The 14,064-nt window shown below is 37.4% G+C and overlaps 1 protein-coding gene across 2 annotated transcripts in view; it reads right to left on the bottom strand.

Moving 5' to 3' along the window:
• Nucleotides 1-14,064, bottom strand: part of pex1 (peroxisomal biogenesis factor 1) — a 108,873-nt gene that overhangs the window by 58,665 nt on the left and 36,144 nt on the right. For both annotated transcript variants that reach the window (XM_043689702.1, XM_043689703.1), the window contains 2 exons: nucleotides 13,804-13,913; nucleotides 11,475-11,569 (listed from right to left, as the gene is read on the bottom strand). In XM_043689702.1, the coding sequence (XP_043545637.1) occupies nucleotides 11,475-11,569; nucleotides 13,804-13,913 (205 nt within the window). The remainder of the gene's footprint in view (nucleotides 1-11,474; nucleotides 11,570-13,803; nucleotides 13,914-14,064) is intronic.

The following is a 14,064-nucleotide window of genomic DNA, read 5'->3' as shown; positions in this document are numbered from 1 at the left end:
GGCCCCTCGGGGGTGGAATCCCGCACGAATACGGGTTTTATTACATCTGATGTTAACACATTCCGAGCATGTAAGAGACTTAAATATACACTCTGGTTAGTTGTAGGTTAGATTAGTCGATAGTTGAGTTTTGTTTGTTTTTTTTCTCTTCGGGTTTTTTTTGTTTTGTTTTTTCTTTTTTTTTGTTAAATTTTGGCTATTGTATATTTGAGCTAATTGTATATCAATGTTTATATCTGAGAGTTTTGTTTATTTTTGTAAACTTGTAAAAATGTTAAATTTCTAATAAAAATATCTATATAAAAAAAAAGTGAGGTTGGAAAGTCCAACGAAAAGTGTGAAGTGATGGTAGAAGTAATACAGAAATTCTCAGTTCTAAAATACAGCTTGTCCTTGGTAATGATATAACTGGGTCACAGGTAAAAATAATGCCTACTGTGGTTGAAAGGTCAGTGGAAAATCAAGCAACTGAGGCGTTACAGGAAATGTATTCTGGGATTTTTCTTGACTGTGCGATAACAAGGGCACAAAGCCACAGGTGGAAACGGGAAGATAAATCAAAGAACAAAGATAAGGAAGTTCAATTATCAGAAACAATGTTTGACCAAATAGGTGAGAAAAATCAAGAACAGGTGAAAGGCAAAGTGGATATTTTTAGTTCAGAGAAATTAGCTGAATTATAACAAAGACGAAAAACTAAATCAGTTGTATAAAAAAAAACACAGAAGAATACAAGTGTATCCCTGAACATTTTTAAGATAAAAACAAAGTCTTGGTGAGGAAATGCAGACCATCACATATTCAGGTGGATAGAAGTGGGCAGAAGTTCATCAAGTTGTATTAACAGTAGGTTACCTAAAGGTGGTGTGTCAGGTAGCACAGGAATTACCAGTAGGTGATCATTTGAGAGTAAGGAAAACTCAAGCCAACATACATTTTTATTGGCCATGTCTACATAAGGATGTGGTTGAATTTGCCAGACATGTCATTCATGTGTGGTAATTGGAAAACTTCAGGCAGTGATAAAGTCAGCACCCTTAATATTCATTCCCGCAATTGAGGAACTTTAAAAGAATCTTAATTGATTGCATGGACCCCTACCTAAAACAAAAGTGGAAATCAGCATATGTTGACCATAACGGATTTTCAGATTTTCAGAGGTCATTCCATTTCATAGTATCACAGCTAAAACAATTGTAGAAAAGTTACTCAAATTATTTTCTTACTAAATACGGATTACCCACAGAAATACAATCTAATCAAGGTTCGAGGAAGTTATGGATAGTTTAGACATAAAACAATTCAAATCTACTTTGTGCTATCCAGAATGGCAAGGAACATTGGAATGGTGGCATGAAATTTTAAAGGCCATTGTTGACAGCTTATTATGAAGACTATCCAGAAGATTGAAACCATGCAAGTCCATTTGCACTTTTTGCAATTAGGGATGCATCTCATGAATCAATTAAATGCAATCCATTTGAATTAGTTTTTGGGCATGAGGGCAGAGGACCACTGAAATTAATTAAGGAGAAATTTGCTGAGTCAGAGTTCAAAGACCACATATTTGGACTAGTCAAACTTTTGGAAAAGACTAAATTGAGTAGTTGAGTTGGCCAGACAACATAAGTTGTTGCCAGGGTTGGAGGATCTCAGCTACAGGGAGAGGCTGAACAGGCTGGGGCTGTTTTCCCTGGAGCGTCGGAGGCTGAGGGGAGACCTTATAGAGGTTTACAAAATTATGAGGGGCATGGATAGGATAAATAGACAAAATCTTTTCCCTGGGGTCGGGGAGTCCAGAACTACAGGGCATAGGTTTAGGGCGAGAGGGGAAAGATATGAGAGAGACCTACGGGGCAACCTTTTCACACAAGGGTGGTACGTGTATGGAATGAGCTACAAAAGAATGTAGTGGAGGCTAGTACAATTGCAACATTTAAGAGGCATTTGGATGGGTATATGAATAGGAAGGGTTTGGAGGGATATGGGCCAGGTGCTGGCAAGTGGGACTAGATTAGGTTGGGATATCTGGTCAGCATGGACGGGTTGGACCGAAGGGTCTGTTTCCATGCTGTGCATCTCTATGACTCCAAGTGTAGCACAACATATGATGAAACAGGAAGCAGACAAAAGATCAAAAATTTGTAACTTTGCTGGTGGAGACAAATTCTTACTCCCAGTGGTAGGTGAAATACTAATGCAAGGTTTAGTGCGCCTTATGGAATCAAAAGGAAATTGAGTGAGGTGAATTATTTGATAAGAACAGCAGATGGAAGCAAATCTCAGTATTTCAAGTGAACATGTTCAAAAGGTATTTTAGTAGGGAAAGAAAGCAAAAGAAGAATCTGTTACGGTTATAAAACAGAGTGAAGAAACAAGTTCAGATGATTCTGAATTGGACATTTCTCAAATTGAATAGGACAATGAGCAAGTTCTTAAAAATTGGGATAAATTATTGAGTTATCTTTCAGAGAAAAATTGAAAGGAGCTAAATTACGATAATCACATCAGGAGATATGAGAGAATAAACTGGGAAATACTAATCTGATTATGCATGATGTAGATATAGGAAATACTGCTCCAATTAAGCAATACCCTTATGGACTGAACACTCTAAAGTTGGCACAGGTTCAAAAGAGATTGAACATATGTTTAAAGCCAATCTCATTGCATCAAATAGGGCTCATCCACTGTAATGGTGTCAAAACCAGATAGTACCCAATGATCACCTGTGCATTATCACAAAGTCAATGCAGTTACAAAATCTGATTCATATCCTATTCCACATTTGGAAGACCGTATTAAGAAGGTGGATCAAGCGACTTATATTTTGAAGTTAGACTTACAGATAAAGGTACCTATCTCTGAGTAAGAGCAAAGGAAATTTCAGCTATCATGACATTGAACAGACTGTATCAGGTTAAAGTCATGCCATTTGGTATGAAAAATCAGCCAGCCACATTCAAAGACTAAGCAATGAAGTCATTTCAGGATTATCCAATTGTGTGGTGTACATCAATACTAATGACCTTTAGTCACATGTGGAAGGAACATTTGGAGCACCTATTGGAATTGTTTAACTTCGAGAGACGGGCTTGGTGACCAACCTGGCTAAGAGCAAGTTCACAAAAGTTACTTAGACATGGACCAATGGCCTCCAACCATCTGCAAGAGCGAAGTACTAAGACTTGTGGGACTGAGTCTTTATTATCAGACGTTCATACTGAACTTTAGCTCTGACTGTCTTATTTAAGAAATGCAGAACATTTCAGCAGCTGGATGAACTTTGGAAGCCTAAAAGCTCTCTTAACCACTACTCCAGTGTTAGCCACACCTAATTAAGCAAAGCTATTTCGGGTGACTATCAATGCCCGTGTTGTGGGTGTCAGTGTTGTATGCTTGCAAGACGACGAGAAGTTGCAAAGACCTACTGGCTATTTTTCCAGAAAACAAAGTCATCAATAGAAATATTCCACAACTGAGAAGGAGACCATGAGTTTGGGGTTGGCATTGCAACATTTCAACATTTACATTGCCAGTAATGGGTCTGAGACAATTGTATATACAAATCATAACTCCTTAACGTTTTTGGAAAAATTTAAGAATAAAAATTCTAGACTGGTTAGATGGAGCTTATTACTACAGCCATTCAATTTAAGAATTATACATATAGCAAGACAAGCAAATATAACTGCCAACATGCTGTTGTAAATTTGATGAAAAAGATGGAGGCGATTGGTGGCAGGGGAAAAAAAATGACTGAAATGTACTGCAGTAGTGAACATGTGCATACTTAGAATCAATGTAATGTATAGTAGTGTACTAATGGCATAAGACTGATGGCTTTTAAAAATGAAGACATCTTTGTATATTAATTTTTGGGGTGTGTGGGGGAAAGGTGTGCTGATACAATGGCTTTAAGGGTTTTTTTTTAAAATCTTTTTTAAAAAATGTTGAGACAGAGGTGCCAAACAAATTACTTAAAGCCAATAAAGTAAACAGATTGAGGCACCTTGGGCTTTTTATTTTTAAAGTTGGATCAATAGAAGCAGCCAAATGGGTGTGGTCAAGCTTCTACAGAACCAGGATTTTCATGTTTAGCTTTCATCAGTTACTGGGTTCTTGAAGCTGGTTGTAGAAGCTCTTACTCCACTGTTACAGCTAAAAGCTGGGCTTCTCTTCCTGCTGCTAGAATTGCATGTGAGACAAGCAATTTTATTGAATTTGTTTTTGCTATGGGTGTGTTTATGAAACGTTACTATGTTGGAAGTTTATCAGTAGTAGTTTATATATATATATATCAAACATCAATATAAAATATATATTATTTTGTTAAGCATTTCGATAGGTACAGTTAGCCAATTCTTTTAGTGTAAAATTAAAGTGTGCTTTGTTCAAAGTCAAGTAATTTCACTAATCAGATTGCAACTGGAATGCGCCATCTTACACTTACCTTTAAAATTAAAAAAGTTAGCTTCTAGACTACCTTACAATATTTTGAGGGAGTTTGGTCTGGTCCATAACGATTTGAGATTTGAGTAGCTTTGGCTCAGAGTTGGAGGGTGAATTACAGACACTGAACTACATCTGGTACAAATAATTCAGGTAACTTTCCTTCCTTGCCACGTCCCTAGCTAAGGTTTTCAAGTGCAGGTAGACATCCTGAACCCTATCACCAGCCAGACAACGCAGCCATCTGATGTCTCACTCTATTATGGAGAATGGTCTCACGTCCCTTCACTATGCTTTCTTCTTCTATTCCTACCATGATCACTGCAATCACCGGTACTAATATTAGAACAATAGCTCATTGCTTCCCTTATTTGAATGTCTTCTTCTACCACACTGTCTTAGTCAGTCTGTACCTTATAGTCCCTGATCTTGTCCAACAGGCCGAGACATTCTCAAATTTATTGAACAACTAAGGCCAGTACTCCTGCCCTCTGGGTCCTCCTGAACAATGACCAAGTCAGAAGGCCTAATTAGAACATGATTATTATAACTCAAAAGTAATTGGGAAGAGTCTGCATAGCTTAGTCAAAAGAGAAATCATGTTTAATTTATTGGAGTTTTTCAAAGGAGTCAATGGGTCTGGATGGTCCAAATGGCATGTGTCCACACTGTACAATTCTACAGTATGATTCAATGATTCTATGAGTACATAAGTCATGGATAAAAATGGAGCTTTATAGCAAGGCATATGGCACTTGGATTGCAGAAGGCATTTGATAAGGTGCCACGTCAAATGCTATTATGGAAAATAAAAGTAAGTGATAACATAATAGCATGGATAGAAGACTGGCTAGGTCTTTGTCTGATTTCAAGGGTGTGATTAGTGGAGTCCCACAAGGATGTGTGCTGCAGCATCAATCTTTTACAATTTACATTTACAACTTAGTTGAGGGGAGCAAAAGCTACAGAAGACATCAAGATAGATTGGAAAATATGCTGTGAAAACGATACAAGGGAGGTAGATGAGTAGACAAAAGTCTAACAGATGGGAGGACAATGGAAAAATGTGAAGTTGCTCACTTTGGTAGGAAGAATAAAAAAAAGTACAGTTTTGAAGTAGTAACAAAGAGGATTGATGAGGGCAGAGCAGTAGATGTGATCTATATGGACTTCAGTAAGGCGTTTGACAAGGTTCTCCATGGGAGACCGATTAGCAAGGTTAGATGTCACGGAATACAGGGGGACCTAGCCGTTTCGATACAGAACTGGCTCAAAGTTAGAAGACAGAGGGTGGTGGTGGAGGGTTGTTTTCCAGACTGGAGGCCTGTGACCAGTGGAGTGCCACAAGGATCAGTGCTGGGTCCTCTACTTTTTGTCATTTATATAAATGATTTGGATGCGAGCATAAGAGGTACAGTTAGTAAGTTTGTAGATGACACCAAAATTGGACGTGTAGTGGACAGTGAAGAGGGTTACCTCAGATTACAACAGGATCTGGACCAGATGGGCCACAGAGTATTGAGTACAGGAGTTGGGAAGTCATGTTGCGGCTGTACAGGACATTGGTTAGGCCACTGTTGGAAGATTGCGTGCAATTCTGGTCTCCTTCCTATCGGAAAGATGTTGCGAAAATTGAAAAGGGTTCAGAAAAGATTTACAAGGATGTTGCCAGGGTTGGAGGATTTGAAGACCTATGGGGCAATGTTTTCACATAGAGGATAGTACGTGTATGGAATGAGCTGCTAGAGGATGTGGTGGAGGCTGGTACAATTGCGACATTTAAGAGGCATTTGGATGGGTATATGAATAGGAAGGGTTTGGAGGGATATGGGCCGAGTGCTGGCAGGTGGGACTAGATTGGGTTGGGATATCTGGTCGGCATGGACATGTTGGACCGAAGGGTCTGTTTCCATGCTGTACATCTCTATGACTATGACGTAGATGGAGAACAAGTTCAGAATTCCAAATGCAGAGGGATTTGGTATTTTGGTGCATAAATCACAACGAGTTAGTATATGCAAGTACAGCATGTAATCAAGGATGCTAGTGGAGGGTTTATTACAATTCTACATTACAAATAAGCATGTTATGAATCAGTTTTACAGAGGCACTGGTGAGATCACATCTTGGATAGTATGTACAATTTTGATCTCCTTATTTAAGGAAGGATGTAAAAGTAACAGTGGCAGACAGAAGATTTACTAAATTAATACCTGGAATGAATGGCTTTTCTTAGGTTGACAGGCTGTTCATTTCCTTTGAAGTTTAGAAGACTGTGGGGTGATGATTGAAGTACATAAGATCCTGAATGGTCTTGACAAAGTGGATGCAGAAAAGATATTTCCTTTGTGGCTGCACCCAGAACTAGGGGACACTCTTAAAATTATCAATTGCCCTTTAGGACAGAGAAGAGACTTATTTTCCCTCCTTTTGAAAGGATCGAAAGACTTTGGAATACTCTGCCCCTCAGAAGGTGGGGTGTTCAATATTGGGGTCTCTTAAAATTTAAATTTTCCTAGTATTACTTTGTAGTATGAATTATCATTTAATAGTCATTACAGCAGCAATTAACTTTCCAAACTTCTTGCATATGAAAACAAAGGGAAGAATTAGAAGAAACATGGAGGCCATGATGCCCATTACATTAGTGTCAACAGTTTATCTGATGCCAAATGTACTCTGTTATCAGTGTATTGTTTTCAAAAGTAAAGTTTTATTCTTAAAACGAAATTTTTAAAAAACTAACCTTTAAATGGAGGTGGGTAAGAGGACAATGGTCATCTGATATCATGAGTTGTTGTCTCATGCTGACTGGCCAAAAAGATTCAGACAATTGATTGACAAACTTTTGTGCCCCTAGAAATCTGATAAAACAATAAGTGCTCAGGGCAGAGGGAAGTTCTTTTTATAGAGTTCTCATCACAGACCCAATAGCCAGTAGTTGCCATTGGGAGGTCCCCTGAAAAGAATCGCCATCAGGCAGTCAAAAGTCAGACCAGAAAAAAAAGTGGAGGAAGACCCAGAGAAGAGTTCCCAAAAACTCAGCTAGAGAGCAGTATGCTGCCCCCATCACTTTAACGGGCAGACAAATTATGTGTTCTCTGCTGTCAGTGAACTATCCCCAATTCAAGGTTGTATACTTTATTTACCCAAAAATGAATCATATCTAAAGTGGTGCTTCTTAAATTCAAACTATCAGAAAATTGCTAAAAGAGTCAACTACCTATTTGAAGTTAGTGATCACAGGCTCCCCTAAAAGTCAACAGGGTCCATGAATATTCTGAAGGTGAAATTAGTATAATTTCCTTGCCTAATTTTATCAGGGCTGGTTGGGAGTGTGACTTTGGCACACAAACAAATCCGTTGCGATCTTACTGAATGGTGGAAAAGGCTTGAAGGGCTGAATTGTCTACTTCTGATATTTCATTTGTTCGTATAATGTTCACCACCATTAATGGCACCTCAAATATTGAAGCAGTCCATATCCAAATGCAGCACTATATTCAACTTTCCCTTTGAGGCAAATCACACAATCAACTACCATCAGGCTCATCCATAAAACTCCATCCAACTTTGCAACTGTAGTGCAGGATGCTTTTATGTGTAACTGGCCATCTCCTGACTTAAACTGCCAATTATTGGTGGGCAAGAGCAAGAAATAACAGTAGTCAGGCAGAAAGTGAAGAAAACAGTATAGACTACTCTGCTATAATGAGAGTTTCATTAACACAAATTTGCTATAATGCAATTGACAAATTGGGGACACTATTTTTAAAGCACAAACTTTTAAACCGTGTGTTGGCTGTAACATAATTACATTGCCAACACTTTAAACACTGTTTCTAAAGAACAATTTTTTTAATAATGCAAGTTACACAAGAACACAACCATCATATTATAGAATAACTACCTGTATCAGGAATCTTATGACATCTGCAGGATTAAGGACATCATTTGATTTCAATTTTTGCAAATAAATAGGAGCTGCCTGCCTGTTTCAACAGGGGTTCCAACTTCTAAAATGGAAGACTACTAAAAATGAAGATTGACAGCTTGCTTAGCACCTTCCTCAAGATGGCGCAGCACAAGTGGAGAGCAGTGAACTTTGAGAGATAGCACTGTTAAGCAGATGAGTTAGTGCTAGTAGGTTGCATCTTTAAACAGACCTAAATCAAAAAATATCTTGAGTAGGGTCAGTGAGTACTTCTACGTTTTCCACTAATTAAATTGCTACATTCTATTGGTTTAAACAAAATAAGGTAGGAATTTGGATTGTTGCGGAAGTAATTGGATGTCCTTAGTAAAATTATCATTGTCTAAAGGGAGTAACTAAGGACCTTAATCTAAAGGTGTTAGCAGCTAAGCTTGCATCTCCTACACTATGTGGAGAGTCAATTACACTCATGCAGCTATTGGTTAACTGTATTTCAGAGCTGGAACTGAAGGTGAACCCAATATGGGACATCTACGCACTGAGATTATTGTGGACAGCATGTTCAGTGAGGTGGTCACACCACAGGTAAAGACTGAACAAACAGAAAGGGGATGGGTGATGAGGCAGAACACAGGAAGCAGCTGGTGGGGGATGACTCAGAAGCAGCCCCCTTTTTTAATCAATATATTATTGGATATTGTTAAGGGTAATGTCTTCTCAGGGGATAACCATGAGAATCAGGTCCATGGGTGGCTTTGCTGCATAAAAGACTTGGCAGAGTTATTGTGATATGGGATTCATTAGTGATGAGAACAGACAGGCATTTTTGTGGCTGCAAGAGAGATCCCAGGATGGTATGATGCCTGCCTGGTGCCAGGGTTAAGGAAATCAAAGAGGCTGCAGTCAGTTCTGAAGGGGATGGTGAACAACAAACAAAACTGTACTAATGATATGGGTTAAATAAAGGGAAGAGGTCCTACAAGCTGAATTTTGAGAGTTAGGATATAAGTTTTAAAAATAGAGTTGTAAAGGCCTCAAGGTTACAATTAGGGTTACATACTAGGGAGCACAGAAGTAACAGGCTACATCTGATGAATATATTAAAAGTGGTGACCCTAGAAATATTAGATCAGATTTTATCCTCAACTCTACATTCCTTTACCACCAATAAATCTTTCATTCTCTTGGCAATCAAGAATCTGTCCACCTCGTCCTTAAAAATATTTGAAGATTCATTATCTGACTTTTGAGAAATGGAACTTCAAGACTCTCAAACCTCAAAAAAAAACTCTTCATATCTTAAATAGGTGACCCTTTAATTTTAAACTATGATCCCTAGTTCCTGATTCTCCCACAAGAGAAAACTTCCTTTCGACATCAACCCAGTCAATATCCTTCAGGATCTTATGTTTCACTTGTTACCTCTGACTCTAACCTCCAGAAGATACAGGCCTGACCTGTCCATCCTTTCCTCATTGGCAATCCATTCATGTCAGATATTAGTCTAAAAGACTTTCTCTGAATTGGTTCCAATGAAATTATAATCTTTTGTACGTACGGTGACTAGGACTGTAGAGTGCTCCAGATACAGTCTCACCAGTGCATAGCCTTGCTATTGTTGCATTCAATAAAATAAGCTTATTAGCTTCTCTGATTACTTACTCTAACTGCATATTAACATTCAGCAATGAATGCAATGGGATATCTAAATCACCCTGCATCTCAGAGCTGTACAACCTCTCATCATTTAAATAGTATGTTTCTTTTCTAACCTTTCAGACAAATGGACAATTTCATATATTCCCATATTTATTCCATTTTTTGGACCTTTGCGCACTCACAACTTATCGATATCCTTTGGTAAATTCCTTATGTCTCTTCATAATTCACTTCCCTACCTATCATTAGGTCATCAGCAAATTTTCTTACCACATCTTTGGTCCCTTCATTCAAACCACTTAAATAAATTGTAGAAGGTTAAGGCCCAGCACGAATTCCTCTGCATAGACTCTGACATCCTGTTAGCCGAAAAATGATCCATTTATTACTCAGCTTCCTGTTAGCTAGCAAATCTTCTATTTATGCTAATGTTACCCCCATACAATGGGCTTTTAGTTCCTAAAATCATCTTTGATGTGGCGCCTGATCAAATGCCTTTTTGAAATCTACGTATAGTATATCAACTACTTCCCCTTTATGTTCAGCACAAGTTACTGCTTCAAAGAATTGCAATAAATTTGTTAAACATGAGTTCCCTTTCACAAACTATACTGGCTTTGCCTGATTACCTTGAACTTATCCAAGTAACCTGTGATAACACTTACTAACAGCTTCTAGCATTTTCTCTATGACCGATGTCAAATTTACTGGCTTGTAGTTTCCTGCTTTCTGACACCGTCCCTTTTTGAATAAAGGAGTACAATTAGTTATTTTCCAATCTAAAAAGAAGCTTCTCTGAATCTGATGAGTTTCTGAAATTTAAAACCAACACATCAATTATCTCAAGCTAATTTTTTTTAAGACCCTAAGATGAAACCTATTAAGACCTGGGGACTTTGTCAACTCTCAGTTTCAACAATTAACCCAGTATTACTGCTTATTTAATATTGGAGTAATTCTACATCAGGTGACTGTGAAAGTGAAGTTATAAATGAAATGCAATGGTTCTGGGGCAAGGGAGTCATGGTAGGTACAGGACGAACAGCTAATTGAGATGTAACAGGCATCTGGTGAGCAGCACTACGAAAACATGCACCACATAGCTCTCAGAATTTATTCTGAAGTATAATAAAACTTTTATTGTGATAAACATAAATGAAAGAATTGGAAAGTATTAGGAAAGGTGCATTTATAAAAAGAAGCTTCTTTAAAAATAAATAGTCTATGTGGAAACAAAATTCTGCGCCTTATTGCCAAAACAGCAAACAATTCTAAACATTCATATGCAGATGAGTAGAGACTGAAAATAACTTTCAACAGCTGGCATTAACATAAAAAAAGACTTTTATTTGCCAGGGCCACTGACCCAAGACTCCAAGCTAGTTTTATATATGAAGTATTATTTTATAAGTCAGAACCATTTTCCTACCCCAAACAACTCATTTTGTAAAATGACAGAATCTGGTCAATATCATCCACCGTCTGTACCACACTGGTGTCTGTAGTTGTGGGATGCATAACCACCTTTACAGAAAATAGCACAACAGTTAGTGATGTTACTGATTTCAAAAAATAAGATAAAATTTATTATCATATCATACTTAAATTGTAATGCATATAAAGTGATAAAACTTTTTTGTCTTCATTTATGTGATAATGAAAGCGAAATATTAAGCAGAGATTGATAGCCAAACAAATTATTTTGCAAATATTAATCAAATGTACATTAAATATCAAATGAATAATGCTTCCCAACATTACAGAGAATAGTGAAAATCAAATCACCTTTGATATCACATTTAATGTAGTGAAAGCACTTTTAATAAAAGCAACAAATGAGGCAGCAAAGGACTTTCAGAGATCGCAAAGGTTTCATTGTAAATCTATACATCTATCAGTTTTCACCTTTCCCTGTTCAGGAACAAAGTACCCACCAGTGAAGAAACTCAACTCTTTTCATTTTAATCACCCACCACCAAGTTAACCATTCATCCAATTGCATTGCCCCGATGAGCAGTGATTGTAACAATAACAAAAAAAATGTCAAGGGGCAAGGAAGAGGACCAAATCAAACTAGTAATGGAAGGGGATAGAATGAACTCCAATCCCCATGGTGCCTGCTTCTCTTAAAGTTTCAAGGGAAGAACCCAATTCTTTCTTTGTTCTTTATATCCTACAATGCATATATAAAATTATTTTCACCAATCTATTTGGCTATGTTTTGGCACATCGTCTGGTCCAGTGGGATTCAAGCCAGACATTTTGGCCCAGAAGCAGAAACGATACAAACATGCTGCAAAGAGCTGTAAGCACACAGCACTTTTTAAAAAAAAATCAATCTGCTCAGATGTGTTAGCACAATTTTGAAGCAGGTGGTCTTGAACTTGGGTCTTTTGATACAGATGTAGGGTCACTACCACTGCATCACAAGTGTCCTGTTTTTAAAATTCCAACTAAACTGGAAAGAACAAAGAGATGGAATGGAAAAATTGCATTTCGTTCAGTTTAACCAAACTGGAACAACACTTTGTTAAATCAAATTATTCAGATGTGGTATGACACATCTCTTGGAGGGGAGTATATATTCAAACTATAACGAATTGGATAGCTTGCATCGATCTAATGTTAACTCATGCACTAACAACAATCACAATTTGATAATGCCATATAAAACATCAAGCACAGTGGTATGAATATTCCCACACTTCGAGAAAATATTTTTCTTTCAACAATTCACCTATTCCGTTCAATGTGAAACTATCGTCAAATTGCTTCTTGACACATACATCCAATTTGGACCACGCAATGTGAATGTTTATTTTTTCCAATGATACTACCTCATGATCTAATGCGTTATACAGGACCTAAACGTGCCCTGCACTAATGTCCAGTGTTCTTTGTGCTGTCCACAAGGACACCTCAGCTCAGTTGGCCGGATGGCTCATGTGCAATGCAGGGTAACACCAACAATAAGGGTTCAAATTCTGCACTGGCTGAGGTCAACATAAAGGCCTCATTTTTTTCAACTGACCTGAAGGATGGTGACCTTCAGGTTAAATTCACCAATAGCTGCCACTCTCTAATGAGAGAGCAGCCTATGATCCTCAGGACTAGAGTGATTTTCACTTTCACTTCACAAGTCCATGGTATCAAAGTAAGGATTGATAAACAAAAAACGTGGAGCTAACTTTCAATATAAATTCTTCCAAAACATAAAAAATGACTATTTAACAGCTTTAACTCTGTTTCATCCACCAGCCAGACAAGTAATACATGCATTTCTGGGATGAAAAGCATTGAGACTAATAACTCGTGCAAGTATTGCATCTCATGGTTGAAAAATTTGAAAAGGAGAAATCAATTTTCAGGCTTTATGTAAAAGCATGATTTTGTTGGTGAAAAGATGGAGTTGCTATATATATATATCATGACCTTTCATGATGCAATTGTCTCACTTGTGTGTACGGAGATTAGTGGAACTGACTCTTTTATATTAGTCCATAGGGAAATTTTAATACTTTTTTTCTTTATAAAAGTGCCTTTTCATGCCTGGGCACAAGTCCACGAAGAAACAGTTAAATGCAAACATTGCAGAAAATTGTATTTACACATGGGTCAATGTCACCAACCCTGGATCTGCATCTATCCTAAACTGATTCAACATAAAATGCTATTTAACAGGTAGGTGGATTTATTTTCTGTGCAAAAACTATAAAACTATAATTAATAATGATCAATTGACGTTACAATATAGTTACCTCAATGTAAATATCTTTAATCAAATCAGGATACAAGAAGAAACATACACTTCCTCCGGTGTTTGACTTTGCTTCTAGTTGTTCTACAACCAGCATAAACTCGATCTCACCTGCAATACACAATACTTCCTTTTGTATCAACAAATATTACTTTTAGTTTCAGCATTCAAATAAAATATTTCTAAAAAAATACAATAATCAAGAAATTTTATTCCAAGAAATAAAACAAACATTGTCTGCAAAAGACATGGATAAAAAAAT

The sequence above is a fragment of the Chiloscyllium plagiosum genome, chromosome 5, assembly GCF_004010195.1.
Source record: "Chiloscyllium plagiosum isolate BGI_BamShark_2017 chromosome 5, ASM401019v2, whole genome shotgun sequence".
In the NCBI taxonomy this organism is placed as follows: domain Eukaryota; kingdom Metazoa; phylum Chordata; class Chondrichthyes; order Orectolobiformes; family Hemiscylliidae; genus Chiloscyllium; species Chiloscyllium plagiosum.
Note: the sequence above shows the minus strand (reverse complement) of the source record. Positions and strands in the feature narration are given on the sequence as shown.